General features: G+C 51.5%; 1 protein-coding gene across 3 annotated transcripts in view; it reads right to left on the bottom strand.

Moving 5' to 3' along the window:
* The window catches only part of CPNE5 (copine 5), a 90416-nt gene that overhangs the window by 70406 nt on the left and 4200 nt on the right, over positions 1-15810 (bottom strand). For all 3 annotated transcript variants that reach the window (XM_038553892.1, XM_038553893.1, XM_038553894.1), the window contains exons 2-3: positions 4702-4742; positions 3873-3919 (exon numbers count right to left, since the gene is read on the bottom strand). In XM_038553892.1, the coding sequence (XP_038409820.1) occupies positions 3873-3919; positions 4702-4742 (88 nt within the window). The remainder of the gene's footprint in view (positions 1-3872; positions 3920-4701; positions 4743-15810) is intronic.

The following is a 15810-nucleotide window of genomic DNA, read 5'->3' on the forward strand; positions in this document are numbered from 1 at the left end:
ACATCATGTTCCAGATGTGGCTTTCACATTTGACTTCTCTGTACTTCGATTTCCTCCTCTGTGAAACGGGGCCAATAATAATAATAATATCTTCTGCATGGAGTGGTTGTGAGGATTAAATTAGTTACTACATGTAAATACTTAGAACCGTGCTCGGCACATCACTGTTTCAGAAGTGTCAGCTATTAGCATTCCTTTTTAATTTTTAAGATTTTATTTATTTATTTATTTATTTATTTATTTATTTATTTATTTGATAGAGAGAACATGGGGGATGAGGGGACAGAAGGAGAGGAAGAAGCAGGCTTCCTGCTGAGGAAGGGCCAACAAACAAGGGTTTGACCAGGGCCTCCATCCCAGGACCCTGCGATCATGACCTGAGCCGAAGCCAGACACCCCTGCTTTTAGCATTCTCACTGCTGTTGTCATTATCGTTACCTTCTTGAGGCCAGAGGGAGTTCCTCTGGTTGTAAACAGTGTCTGGTCCCCTTTTGCGGGAGGACCCTGGCACACAGTAGGTATCCACACGTTCTTGTTGACATTTAGAGATGAACTGGCATTCCCAGCTGGTGTTAAATGTTCTAGGAACTGAGGCTGCTCAAAAATAGCACCCTGGCAGGGCTGTGTGGGTGTGGTCGCGGGGGCCAATGCCCTGCAGGAGGTGTGGGTCCAGCACTCGGACGCCCTACAATTCCGTAACACCCATCTCCTCCTTTCCAAGGGGCCCTGGGCCAGGACATCTGCCTGGCAAGCGAGGAACAGGGATTACCCGCCCACACACTTTGCAAATGGGGAATGGAGAGGTGCTCCTGGTGAGAATATTTCTGGGACCCTGCCTACCGGGCCATCCTGCCTTCCCTGGGACATGCAGAAAGGCAGGCAACCCTTGATGCAAATAGTGCTCAATTTGCTAGGCTAAAATTACATCTTGAGTCAATTTTCATAAAATGCATTGACAGATTTAGGTGCTGGAAGACAGAGCTTTCTCAGAAGGCATTTAAAATGACCCAAACAGTTAAAATCAGCTGAAACCCGGCAGCCAGGGGCTGAGAGAACAGCTCTCGGCCCTCCACAGCCTTGTGCAAACCCGGGACCCGGCCCTTGCCTGGAGAAACTGCTGTGCCTGCACTTCACGCCTCCTAGTAACAGGATGATCCCCTCCCGGCCAAGGTTCTGCTAACAGATGTTTGGCAATGAACTAACAGGTGGGAACTGATTCCTGTTTACGAGCAAAAGCCTTCTTCCATCCCAGAGGCAGTTCCAGAGGCAGATCTGGATTTTTCTTTAAATGTCCTCTGTGGGTCATAGAGAAATCAGGCAAAAAAATAAGGCCTCAAAGGAATAGGGAAGGTGTCTTCCCGTCTCCAGAAACAGCTCGAAGCCTGTGTCCTAGGGATACCCATGCGGCTGAGCTCTACCACCGTCACCCCTGAAAGCTGCATGTGGTGTTGACTATCCACAGGGCAGGCCCTTCCATCTCTAGGGACACGACCCCAGCCGTCCTCAGCCATGAGCTCCCTTAGTGGCCTCTTGCTGTATTTTGCCCTGCCTCACTCATTGCCTACTGTCCACCCTGGACTGTCTCTCTTTGCCCCTCTGGATCCATTCCCCAGTCCACCCTGCCCAGTGCGGGGGAGGCAACCCCATGTAGACTGCATCAACAGTCCTCCACCCCAGGGCTTCCAGTGGGGTTACACCAGGGGGGGCCACCGACAGGAGAGTAGAGGGTGGAAAGAGAGTGACATCGCCTGGGGCCCCTGCTCCTCTTGGGAAGTCCTGCTGGGGTTCTGGGAACCTCCTGCCTCCCTGGCCTCCTCAGGCCTGGAGTAGTAATGACTTCCTACTCCTGCCAGCCAGGTGATTCATACCCCTCATTGTTTTATCTAAACCCCGAGCACTCCTTTATAAATAGCCCTTTATTATTATAACTTTGCCCAGCTACTCCGGACCTGGACTGACTTGCTCATTTTGGCCTCCCCCATGCCTTCGCTTCTGTCGCCACCTGTGTGGCTGGGCCCTTGTGCCATGGCCCCCAGCTTCACTGAGACCCAGCTCCTCCAACTGGATGCCCTCACTGCACGGGGGTCTAGGGCCCTGCTTCCACCACCTGAGCCCTGTTCTGGCCTCTCTCTATAGAATGGGAGGTGGGGCCCAACGATCCCTGCAGTTCCTTGTGACCCACATTCTCCACGGCTCCACTTCATGCACCCCGTAGCCAGCTGCCTTGTGTCTCGTCATGTTTGATTTTTAAAAGTCCAATGAGCTATCAAAGTGCTTTGGCTAAACATGGCATGCTGGCCGGAACTTTCTCTCCTCTGAATTCCCATTTTATTCTCACTGATACTCTTCTGCTCCCCGTTTCCTGTTAGGATTGTGAATCTCCCCTTCCAGACGGCAAACTCCAATCCAGCTCATGCTTTTGGTGAAACTGTTCTTTTGGCTGTCTCCCTCTTTCCCCACTGCACCTGGGATGTTGCATGGGACACCACAATGCTTATTCTTGCCAATATTGACCAATGGGGGAGTGACCGGGAGGCTCTGAACATTCTAAATGATGCTATGCAATGGTATTTACCGAGCAATGACTACACACCAGCAACCCTACACTCATCACTTGTTTTCCCTTTGCCACGGGCCTACCAGGGAGGTCTTAGCCTCATATTACATATGCAGAAACTGAGGCACAGAGAGGGTAAGGAACTTGCTCCAGATCCCACTTCCAGAAGGGCTGGAGCCAGCAGTGAAGCACAAGTGTTAACTGACACCAACTCCTCCCGCCTTTTGCTTGCTCCACCCTGAGGGCGTGGGTGGTAATGATGCCACGTGGCAAGTCGGGGCCCCTGACCCAAATGGAGACAAATCTCAATTACTGAAGGTCATTGATGGCGAGACCAGCAGTGTCTTCTGAAGAGGCCCTTCCAGACTTGCCTGAATGAATCACCACAACATTAGCACATTGGTGCTGTCTATGAAGCTTGGCCAAAAGGCCTCAAAAGTAATTAGTTCACTTAAGTAGGCTAAACATTTCCCCAGCAATCTGATTCCCACTTTAATTGGCTTAGAGTCTTGGAGAGAGCGAAAAAGTAAACTTTAGTCCAGCCCCTATGGAAATATTTCCCATACATTTTATGGATAAAATTCACCCCTTTCAGCCACTTCCTCCTGCCACATCTAGGGACAAGAGGTGGGGAGCAGGGCAGGTGATGCTCAGACCAATCTGCCAACAAGGAAGAGGAGGTTTGTTAATAAAGTCTAAGTTACCGAAGCTTTCTCATTCTTGTCGCGTCATGGGGGTGGGGGGGGGGGTATCCCCAGGCTCTTGGCAGAGCTAGGAAGCCAGACTAAAGAGTTAGGACTTGATCCAAAGCAGAGAGGAGTCACTGAAGGTTTCCTGGGGAGGGAATCACCTAGCTGACTGCTCAGGTTGGTCAGAAACAAGGGAAGGCTGTTCTAGAGGAGACATGGCGCTAGCTGCTATATCCATGTCTTAGGTCACCAGACAAGGAGATCCCTTTTGTTGGGTCTAGGCTCCCTTTGTCTCCTGCTCCCTGAGGTGCAGACTGGGGCTCCCTGAGGCCGGGGTTGTGTCTCCCCTCAGACTGGGGCTCCCTGAGGGCAGGGCTGTGTCTCCCCTCAGACTTAGGCTCCCTGAGACCAGGGCATATCTCTCCCTCCGACTGCCTTCTAGAGGGCAGGAACTTTCCTCTTCACTATGGTTCTTCCTCCGACAACAGGGACAAAACTCCTTATTATCCTCCCTAGGGGTTTAGATGCTACACTTCAAAACATATCAGGTGGGATGTCTCCAGAGTCAGACAAAGAGACAGATAGTGAGGGGCCGATGATGTTTCGGGGGGGAAGGGGCCACCTACCTCCCGCCACTGCTTGTTCTCCATCCCTTGAGTATACATGACACATACTGTGGAGAGAAGAGAAAGACAGGGTTAAGACCCAGGCCAAAAGGAAAGTGGGGGCCCCAGATGGGGAGGGCTCTGGATGGGGAGGCCCCTCAGGAGACTTTGGCCTGGTAGCACTGTTGGGTCTGGAGTGAGCAGGGTCTGCTTGGAGAAGGGGGCCTAGAACATAAGCATGTCTGGGAGAGGCTCCTTGTGGAGGGGGTCAGGGGCTGTTCGCATCTAGGCCAGAACATGATAGAGGGCATGTGGAGCACTGAGTTGCAGATATGTGGCAGGAGAGAGCATCTGACACCTGATTCAGTCATCCTTTTAGAGCCCAAGGCAGTCTCATGAGGCCTATTACTAGCATCAGTTGCACTCCACTGATAAGCCAACTGAGGTCAAGAGGCCAATGACCTGCCTAAGGTGATAGAGTTGAATGGCATTGCTCAGGGCTAGATCCCTGGACTTGAAAATCAGTGCTCATCCCCCCAGGACCACAGCCAGTTGGGACTGGCTCTGAAATGTACTGGTTTCCCTGGGATTAGGAACTTCCGGCCCCAGACACCCTGACCCTGCCAACCCCCTTGGTTGGGTTGAGTCCTTCACAAGTTCCTGGGGGCTGGGGAGGGTCAGACACGCCAGCCCTCCTTCTCCAGACAGTATCAGTAAAACAGTCACAGCCTGAATGCACCCGGAATGGGGCCTGGCACATAGTTGGCGCTCAGGAAGGGCTCAAGTGTGTCACTGCAGTGGGTCATAACGTCATTGCTGTTGTTCTTATTAGTGTCAGAGCAGGACTTACGTGGATCGGACTTGGAAAACATGTCTTTGTCCAAAAGGTTCCTGAAAGAGGGGGAGAGAGGAAGAGTCAGCACAGCCAGAGGAAAGGATGGTCTCAAGGGAGTCAAGCCTGAGGTGAGACCCGGAGACTGCTTCAGGCCTTGCCTCAGGCAAAACATGAAGAGGAGGCTCCTGGGGGAGACATCTATTAAATGCTCATTAAAGCCAGCCCAGGGAGGGCCCTGGAGGCCCCTGGGCTCTGCTTCCGGAGGAGTGTGACTACCCACCTCCCACCCCTACCAGTGCCAAACATGCCCTGGGTACCCAGCAGCCCGAAGGAGCTCACTCTCGAGTCAAATCTCCATCAGCCCAATGGCTTAGCCTGTTCTAGAAATTCTCCTCTTATCACATCTCTACCTCTCAAGAAAAAATAACAATAATAATAAAGTAAAATCAACCAAACAAAACTCAGCCACCTAGGGTCCCATTCTCTGAGTGGGAAACTGAGTCATAGCCAGTTTATTGGGTCAGCTCACCTATGCTGAGAGATTAACCAGTGACACCTCCCACAGGATGCACTCATTTTTTACAGGGTCCTTCTGTGGTCAAGGCCAGAAGCTAACACGTGACCCTGATCATCAGACTGGAAGGCACTGTAGCAGGATAATGGACACGTCTGAGGATGGAGAGGTCTAGAACAGGGGGCAAGCCGCTCCTCCCCGCTTCCATTCACTCTTGAACCCCACGGACGGGTCAGGCACTGAGCTAAGTGTTCTACAAATATTAACTCCCAATTCTCACCCTGCCCCGCAAGGTCAGTACTGGGCAGGCATCACCCCATCTTACAGATGTGGAAGGGGGGCATAGAGGGATCAGACAAGGGGAGGGCCTGTGCCTCTGGTGTTCACCATTCCACGTGACCTGCTGCTGTCACGAAGCAACACAGCCACTGGAAACTCAGTGTCTAGCTGGAAAATGACACAACTTCGAGCCTGTTTCTTTATCTGTACAATGGAGACAGCAGAGCCAGCCCTGAAGATTGTTGATGCCCTACCCTCTCTTGTCAGCCCTTCTAGTTCCCTTATGCAGCCAGGGTTTCCTCCGGTGCCTGCTTCTCTCCAGGGGGCTTTCTCTGGCAAGCCAGCTGCAAATACCAGGATGTTTATGCTCCTCAGGGCAGCCTTCAACCAATGATGAGCAGGATTTGGGGGATAAAAATCCAGTTCTTCAACCCTTTTCCCAACCCCAACCCTGGCAGCTCCCAGGCAGTCTTCTAGAAGGACTGAGACCCAGAGGCCCAGTGAGAGACCTGCTCATCAAAGACCCTTGTTGACTCGTGCAAGGACCACAAACACCCCAGCCCTGAAGGACTTCCTGTGAGCCCTCCAGCTGTGTGAGCTACTGGCTCCTTCCTACATTGCCCTAAAGGAAGCTCTGCCCTTGCCAGCCATCTCAGCCTTGTCCCACCACCCTTCCAGATGTCCCCAGGGGTCTTCCCCCTCCTCCCACCTCCCTCCACTCCACAAGAGCCAGAACAGAGAGGTGATCCACACTCGTCTGTGTGGCTTCCTGACAGCCAACTCCAGCTGTCAGAGCTGGATGGAACCCTCTGGATCATCTGTTCCATCTTCTCCCAGAGGAGGGGGGAGACTGAAGCTCAGGGAGTGGCATGGAACAAGCAGTGGTAAAGCCAGGAAGATCTATAAGGAGGCCTTATCCTGGATCACTGCCACCAAAGCCATCAGGAGTGCAGCCTGTAGGGGCAATTTGACCCTACAGTCAGTGCTCACCATCCTGAGGAGGGGGCCAAAGTCCAGCTGACACAGGTAGTCAGATCCATAGCAACCTGGTGGGGGTGCCGGCACGTGGCATCCCCTGCTGCCGGGGAGGTGCCAGATTGTGTTCACGAGTCACCCCAGCTCTGGTCCCCAAGATTCCCAGAGATGTCTCCAAGAAGGGGATCCCCAGGTCCCCACCCTCGTTCCACTCTCTTCACTCAGGGCCCTCTTCCCAGAAGGCAGCCACCCCAGTTAGTCCTCCATGGCCCCAAGACCCACACCCCCTCTGCTGGTCTCCACACTCCTGCACCAGACCTGCTCCAGGCCAGCTGTCACTTTGGAGACCATCTGATAAACCTCCCAGCCCATTGCAGTGAGCAACAGATGAAATGACATGCAAGGTGGCTCTGAAGGGGGCAGGAACCCCCAGGGAGGGGACAGGTAAGATACCACTTTTATGTATGCTCACCCACCCCAAAGTGGGCTGACTGGTACCTGGGTTGGCCACCTCGTCCTGCAGCATCCTAGGTTTGGAGGCAGAGGTGTCTATCTTAATTTCAATAAAGGACAAAATGCCTTCATACCAAGATGAGACTGTGATGGTGGAACCTGAGGCACGGTGAGCTGCTGGAAGTAATAAAGAAGTGGGGAGGGGGCCCCAAGGACAAGACTTTATTAAAGAGAGTGCTGGGGTTTATCTTTGAATTCTATAATGAAATTCTGTAATTGCACAAAACCTGAGAACATTCAAGCTGGAAGGGACCTCAGAGGTCACGTTTTCCAATTCTTTTACAAATCAGGAAGATGCGACTCAGAGAGAGGGCATCTGACCTCTCCAAGGTCTGTGTTCTAGAATTCAGGTTTCATCATGTCTAGGCTAGTGAGACCCTGGATTTCAATGTGTGTATGTGTGTGTGTGTGTGTGTGTGTGTGTGAGAGAGAGAGAGAGAGAGAGAGAGAGAGAGAGAGAGAGAGGAGAAACAGGAGAGACAGAGGGAGGGATGGGGTGGGTCTTGTTTTCAAAGAGAAGCAGGCAGGGAGAAGCAGATTGTCCTGGCTCCACCACCCTCCCCGGGCAGAGACACAACCCTGCACCAGGAAGTAGAACCAGCCGTCTAGCTTCAGCAGCTCCCTGCCCAGTGACCTCTGGACTCTGAGTCCTGGGGCTTCCCTCTGCCCTGCTGAGATTGTCCTTGTCACCCTTCCAGACACATTCCTATCTATCCTCTTGGATTCTGCATTCCCTAATAGGCTCTGATCAACAACCCATTTCTTCTCCCCCTCCCCTGAGCTCCTTTGGTCTATAGTGTGCAACTCTTTCTTGTAGGACCCCAGGTCCACACTCAGAACACCCTGGGCTGCAAAAGGAGGGGCGCATCTATCTCTCACCGGCTGTGTGCCCCTCTATGCTAGGGACCCCACCTCTGCAGCAGGCCAGCCCAGCACCTGACTCAGAGCAGGGGGCTGGCACATCAGATGGATGAAGGAAGACCAAAACGAATGGCCACATGGCTGAGTGAGGCTCTTGTCTCTCCGCCTGCATGGTGTCTGGTCATGTTCAGGGCCAGCTCCTATACTTTCCCTTAGCTGTATAGTCTCAGGGTTAAGTCCATGGGTTCACATCCCAGCTCTGGACAAATTATTTGTCTTCCTTAGGCCTCAGTTTCCCCATCTGGAAAGTAGGGCTAACACATATCCTCCATCGGAACCGCTCTGGAGCTTTAGGTCATAGTGAGGCTGGTCAGAGGGTTAGTCATCATTGGCCCGCTGCTGAGCAGAGCAGTCACCTTCCTGGTGGGTGCTCAGGTCTACTGGGTGAAAAAGGACACACAGGATGGGCAACACAAGCTACCTCCACCTTCGCCTGTCCGAAGAAGTCCACCTCCAACACATACACTCCCAGCACCCCACTGTGAGTATGCTCCGCCCACCCCAGCCTCAGGCTCCTCCTTGGCCCCCTGTCCTTCCCCCAATTCAGCTCTGAGGCTTCTGCCCCTTTGCCTAAGTCCCTGCACCCTATACCCTCTCTGGTCCCTTACTCCATCCACACTTGGCCCTCTATGTGTCTCACCCCAAGCAGAAGTCTCAGGACCCACTGAGCCTACTCTCATAGCCTTGAGATGATGGCTTCACCGCCAGGAGCAATGGGCCTCTCACTTCCTGGGACTTGCCCGGGTCTACCTTGTAAAAAGGCAGATTCCTGGGCCCCCTGCCCAGAGCCCAGTTTTGCAGGTCTGGATGAGGCCCTTGAAGTCATCTTTCAATTAACTGCCCCACCATACACACCCACCTACACACACCCACACCCACGCCGTCATCATGTTTCTGATGGCTGTGATCCTAATACTCTGTGTTAGGACACTGGGGCCTCAGCTTTCCCCACTGGAACAAAGTACCCCCACGCAGCACTTGAAAGCTCCTCTGTGACCCTCACCCCAAAGCACTGAGGACTCCCCGGGCTGACAGACAGTGAGTGACTTGTCCACAGGCACACAGCCAGCCAGAAGCTGAGGGGGGAAACCAGGTCTTCTGCCCCAAAGCAGGGCCCCAACCAGGAAGGCACTGACACACCAGACCGTAAGTGCTTTTTCTCCATTTTTCTGTCTTTGGAGAGCTCAAAGAGAATTTTTTTTCCAACAGGCAAATGTATTTTTTCCCCAAAAGAATATAAAACCCTTCAGCTGTCCGCTCAGCAGCCTGGAGCTTGGCTTCTTTTGTTCCTTAAACCAAGGCCCAGTAACAGAACCCAGGGCTCCCTTCCATCCTGCTTTCCCCCAAGGAATCATTTTCAATTCAGTGGCAGCAAGAAAATGACCATGCACTGGCTGGTGAGGTCAGAAGTCCTCAGGCCCCCAGCAAAGGAAGAAAGCACTGGAAAGGTTACAATAAGACCCCTTTGCTGGTGCTAAAGGAGGGAGCCTGAGGGTCTCACTCTCCCATCTGGGAGGCTTAAATGAGTGGGAAGTAGAGGCGGGGACTCTCTAGTCAGAGAGAGGAGGAGATATGGCCCTGCCCTCAGGGAGCCCCAGTCTGAGGCCAAGATATGCTCACTCTTGAGCTGAGCTGCTGGATAAACTGACCATCACACATCTCTGGTTGTCTCGAAGCAAAGTCCATAAATGCTGCACAGCAGCTCTGAGCAATGACTCCAGCTCAGCATAGGAGGAAACACATTCAGAGCACTCACCCTCAGCTTTCCCTGGGTCAGGGGTCCCCCCACGGACTCCCTGGAACTGTAAGCAAAATGTGGCATATGGGTACATACGGATGCATTCTTTTTGGAGAGCTGGTCATCAGATTCCCAAAGAGGTTTGTGAGGTTAAAAAGTTAAGGAAAGATGGTTCATCTTTTTCCCAACAACCCTCCCTAAGCATCCCTTCAACATCTGGCAAAAGGTGGGGGGCACTGAATGCAGATTTGGAGACTCATGCTCAGTCAAAAAGTCAGCTCTGCTCTTGCCCAGGTGAATGACCTCACTTAACCTCTCTGTGCCTCAGTATCTCCATCTGTAAAGTGGGGATAATAAAATCCCTCTCTCCTAGGGGTTTTCTGAGAATTGATAGAGCTCACAGGGGCAAAACAGAAAAGTGTCGAGCATGTAGTAAGCTGCAATCCAGCACTCACTGATGGCCTGTGGAGAATGAAGTAGGGTCTCTAGGGATGCCCATGTTCTCCCCTCCCTGCCCCCTAAATGGGCTGGAGCAGGACCTTAAGCAGCTGCATACCCACCACTGGCCACCATGGCTGTCCAGCCTTCCTTAAAGAGAGCAGACTGGGGACAGGTGAGCCACCATTGGGCAGAAACAGGAATTTCGAGCAGGCCCACAGAGATCCCCAGACCCAGAGAGCCTGCCAATAACACCTCCTTTTTCCATGGAGCAATTCAAGCTCATCTGGCCAACACCCCAGGCAGGCAGAGAATGCAGGAGAGAGGGGAAGTTAATCACAGATACAGTCTGCACCACGTCCTTTGTTGGGTAGTTAATCTGACACCCCACCACCCTATGCATCAATGCCAGGAGGTAGACATCCCTCATTCTAGAGGCCAGGGAGCTGGGGCTGAAAGGTGTGCCCCATGTCACCCAAATTCCCAGGGAACACACCAAGTTTGACCTCTGAAGCCCAAACCCATCTAGAGGTGCCCATGGAGAGTGTCTGCATTTCCAGACCCAGGGTCTCCCCAAACCCCATCCTGGCCAGCAGTGCCTCCTCCCATTCTCACTCTCCCCTCTCCTGCCCCTGGCCTCATCAGGGCTGAAGAGAAGAACTGGGGGGCTTGTCCGTCTCCTTCTGCCCTGCTCTCTGCCCAAACACGCAGAAGCAATCCTCACAGAAGCAATCCTCGAAAGGAAGAGGAAGGAGCTGAGGAGGAAAGGGACATTGGCACCCAGCCCCAGCCCCTGGCACTCACCCATCTCCCCTTTCAGATCCCGCTCCTCACCCGGAAGCATTGTCTCCCTGCCAAGCCACCTCATCAAGGTCTAAAAAGTAATTTGCACATGGCTTAAAGAGCTCTCCTTCCTGAGGCTTTTTTGCATTATTATTATTATTATTATTATTATTATTTATTGGAATAATTATCTCTCCCATGCTACATGGCCGAAGGAAGACAGCAAGAGCTCTGGCCTCATGTGCATCCACACTGGGATCCCCACATGGCCACTGGGTAATGCTGTGACCCTGGACAAGCTACTTAACCTCAGTTTCTTCATCTGTCTTATGGAGTCATGTCCCTGCCCTCTGCCATCACGAAACCAATAGCTTAAAAACAGAAATGCAGGAAGCATGTTCGATTACTTTCTCCTTTATGCCCCCTCTCGTCCTATTCATCAAGTCTTAAAGGCTTCTCCTTCAAAAACACATTCCAAATCTGTCTGCTCTTCCCCACACCACTGTCACCACTGTCTCCCCTGGGTGCTGCAGTAGCCTCCTGCCTGGCAACGTACTTCAACTCCTGCCTCTCCCCGTCCTACCCCACTCCCCCTGTCCTACCCCACTCTGCCCCAGCCCCTTCTCTTCACAGTAACCAAAGTTTTTTTAGAAAACAAATCAGATCAGGGCACCTGGGTGGTACAGTCAGTTAGGCATCCAACTCTTGGTTTCAGCTCAGGTCATGATCTCGGGGTCCTGGGATCGAGCTCCATGTTGGCTCTGTGCTCAGCATGGAGTCTGCTTGGGACTCTCTCTCTCCCTCTCCCTCTGCCCCTCCTCACCACTCTCTCTTTCTAAAATAAATAAATAAACCTTTAAAAGGAAAAAAAAAAACGCATCAGATCATATTACTCCTGTTTAACCACCTTAAACTTCCAAATGCTCTTAGAGTACCAAACTCCTTAGCGTGGGTCACAAGGCCATGACTCGCACACTCCCTCCACCCCCACGTCCCCCATCTCCTCTCGAACCTCATTCCCCCTTCACTCTCTACCTCACACTGCTCCAGCCACACCAGCCTCCCTGCAGTTTTGCAAGCATACCTAAGTCTTTCCTGCCACAGGGCCTTTACACTTCCTGTTCTCCCTAACTGAATTACCTTCCCCAGATCCTCCCCCAGCTGGCTTTCTCATCCTTTGGATCTCACCTCAAAGTCACCTGCTTATCCTGTCTAAAGTGCCCCAACGAGGGCACCTGGATGGCTCAGTGGTTGAACGTTTGCTTTTGGCTCAGGTCATGATCCTGGGGTCCTGGGATCGAGTCCTGCATCGGGCTCCCCGCAGGGAGCCTGCTTCTCCCTCTCCCTGTATCTCGGCCTCTCTGTCTGTCTCTCATGAATAAATAAATAAAATCTTAAAAAATAAAGTGTCCCCTACGACACCAAACTTACCTGCAGAGCACCTATCTTAACAGACATTATTGGCTTAATAAAAAAAATGAACACATTTGTTATATCGCCCCCCTACACACACACCATCGTGAGTTCTATGGGACAGTCATTCTTGTTCACCACTGTATCCTCGGCACTTCAAACTGTAAAGGCTCAATAGCAAATGAGGATCAGTATCAATTATCGAAGGAATGAATGTATCAGTAGTGATCAGTTACTGGTGCCTATTAGCACCATTAATTTTATTTAGCACATTCCAGTTTACATAGAACCTCATAAAATACAACCTCTTTTGTCTTCATAGCAACCTTATAGAATGTGGACAGGACCAATATTTCCCCCTATTTTACAGATGGAGAGACTGAGAAACTTGATGGAGAACTTGAACAACCTGCCAAGATTTTGGAGAGGGTAAGCCGGGAATCACCTTGACTTTCAGTGTCCTGCCGAGGATTCTTCAAGGTCTAAAGGCATACAGCTCTCCCATAGCGACCTTCAGGCACTACCCTAGCTCATCGGAGGCAGGTGATAAGAGAGGACAGAGGCACCTTGCCTTGTGTTTTGTCAGGAATGTTTGTCAATTTATCATACTGTTTTGGGTTTTTTTGCCTTGTGAAGAAAACAAGAAGAGAGGTAGTCAGGGATCTGGCCAAGCCGTGCTTGGAAAATCAGTCCCCAGTCACCTAACACAGGCTGTCTACTGACTGCAGGAAAATCTGAGGAGCTAGTCCTCAGAGATGCCAAACTCTAGGCCCCTGGCACCCCCAGGGAGCTCGGGTTGCTATGGATCACTTGGAAAGCCTCGTGTGGCAGAGTCCATGGCTGTCCACCTAGCAAGCATTCCTCACTCTCTTCCTGCTAACAGAACCCACATTGTTTCAGGTATCTGATGGAAACATCCAAAGTCTTAGAAGGCACGTTCCTGTCCCTTGTTGCTATTAACTGAATTGTGTACCTCCTAAAATTTATATATTGAAAGAAACACTAATCCCAATGTGACAGTATTTGGAGACATGGCCTTTGGAAGGCAATTAGGGTTATCTGAGGTCATGAGGGTGAGGCCCATGATGAGATTACTGCCTGTATAAGACCCCAGAGAGCTTGATCTCTCTTTCTCTGTCATATGAGAACACAGTGAGAAGGTGGCTATCTGAAGCCAGGAAGAGGGTCCTCCCTAAAACCCAACTATGCTGACCCCTTGATCTCAGACTCCCATCCTCAAGAACAGTAGAAAATAAATTTCTATTGTTTAAGCCACCCAGTCTATGGTATTTGGTTACTGCAGCCCATGCTAATTAACATGTTAGTCTAGGGGTGGACATGAGACCTGGCTTTACCCATTAAAATAGAAGGGGAAGTCTGGTGAGAGGTTTTGGGAGGGACTGCACTTTTCAGATAAAAAGAACTTGTCAAAGAGAAGCCTTTGGCCCTATGCCTTGCTTCCTATCTTTGGATGTGGTTGTGATGCCTGGAACAGAGGCTGCCATTTTGCAACAATGAGGCCCACCATTTGGGTGATGGAAGAGGAGAAAGATTGCTGGGTCTTCGATAGTAAAGTGAGCTGATAAACCCACACTGGGATAACCTACCTCCAGACTCACTGTGATCTGAGAAAAATAAATATATTTTGTGTTTGAGCCACTAACAGATTTTCTGTTATCCATAGACAAAGCATTTCTAGCTGAACCTGATACTCAGTGCCCCCAAGCTTTCCAACCTTATTCCCCTTACCTCCTTCCTACCTTCTCCTCCAAGTGGTAGGGCATCTCCAGCAATGCCCTTGGGTTGAAGCAGGGAGAACTGTGAGCTGAGAGAGGAGGGATGGTAAGCTACCACCATGAGATCTGGATGCCATGGAAAGCTGGCTGCCATCCCTTGACTCTCTGGCCTCTGCTTCCTAGAGATTTCTCCAGTTCTGAGTTTGCCTCCCAGAGCCAGAGGCATCTCTGAGTAAGGAAGGCCTCTTCCATCCCTAGAGAGAGTGCAGCAGCTCTTTGGTACCATCTACTATCACTGGTACCCAGGCCCTTACCATGACCCTCATGGAGAACTCAACCCCCAACCTCAAGAAGGCCTCAAGGCTTTGAAGTCTGAGGAAACTGGATTTGGAGCCCCTTCTCCAAAATGTGCTAACTGTAACCTCAGGTAGGTCCCTTAATCTCTCTGAGCTCTGGTTTCCTAATCAAAAAGGGAAAATACTAGGGATCCCTGGGTGGCGCAGCGGTTTGGCGCCTGCCTTTGGCCCAGGGCGTGATCCTGGAGACCTGGGATCGAATCCCACATCGGGCTCCCGGTGCATGGAGCCTGCTTCTCCCTCCTCCTGTGTCTCTGCCTCTCTCTCTCTCTCTCTCTCTCTCTGTGACTATCATAAAGTAAATAAAAATTTTTAAAAAAAAGGGAAAATACTACTCCCTACTTTATAGGACTATTGAAAGGTTAAAAAGATATAGTCACTGTGGAAGGCAGCAATCTAAGATGGTCCCCAAGAGTCCTAACCCCCCTCACCTCCGTGTACAAGCCTGCATGATCCCCTCCCCTTGAGTGTGGGTGGGACCTGGGAATGTGATGGATACTCACTCCTGTGATTACTGTTACTTATATAGCACTCCGTCATGGCAGACTGGGAAGGAGGAAGCTGCCATGCCCACATGCCTAGGCCTTGAGGGTGGCCTCTAGGAGCTGGGAACCATCCCAATCCAACAGCCAGCAGGAAAACAGGACTTCAATCTCATCGCTGCTGCGAGGAATCAAATCCTCCCAACCATCTAAATGGGCGTGGCCTGGGCCAGGAGCCTCAGATGAGGATCAGAACCCCTGCAGACGCCTTGATGTCAGCCTGGGGAGGCGGTAGCAGAGACGCCAGATATGCTGTGCCCATGCTTCTGACCTACAGAAACTGTAAGATGAGAAACCGCTAGCTTTGGGGCAATTTGTTACTAGGCAATTGAAAATGAACATCATAATCCATAATCTCAATTTGAATCAAATTGCTACTCCAGTAGGTCAAAAACCATTGAATATAGGCAACTGCATATGGTTGAGCCTCATACTGATGTAAAGCGCCTAGCATGTAGTGAGCACTCAGTAAATCCCACTGTTCTCATTCCCCTGGCTCCACTAACAAGTGCCCTGGAGTATTCTGGTGGCTGGATGGACCTCTTTCTCCTAGCTCTGGCTTTGACAGCTGCCACACTGTCCCCAGGCTCCTCCTTCCCCAAAGCTGCCCTCCCCATGCCTGTCAGAAGAAAGCATTCAGAGCCCATTCACACTCCTGAGAGGCCCAGGGCACAGCTCCTGAGCTAGGCTGCCTCTCAGGCCCCAGGGCAGCAAACCGCCAACCTGAACAGACAAGCAGAAAATATCTTGGGGGCAGAGGCAACGGCTGCCTACCAGCCCCGCCCGCTGGCAAGGACAGGGCAGCTGCTTGAGAGATTCCAGCACGGCCAAGAAACTCCCTGCCTCTGGACTCTCCCCTCCTCGTCTTCCAGATGGGTCTCAGGAGCCCCACCATGTGAAACCGTGCATCCCTTCT

Source organism: Canis lupus, chromosome 12 (assembly GCF_011100685.1).
Source record: "Canis lupus familiaris isolate Mischka breed German Shepherd chromosome 12, alternate assembly UU_Cfam_GSD_1.0, whole genome shotgun sequence".
Lineage (NCBI taxonomy): Eukaryota > Metazoa > Chordata > Mammalia > Carnivora > Canidae > Canis > Canis lupus.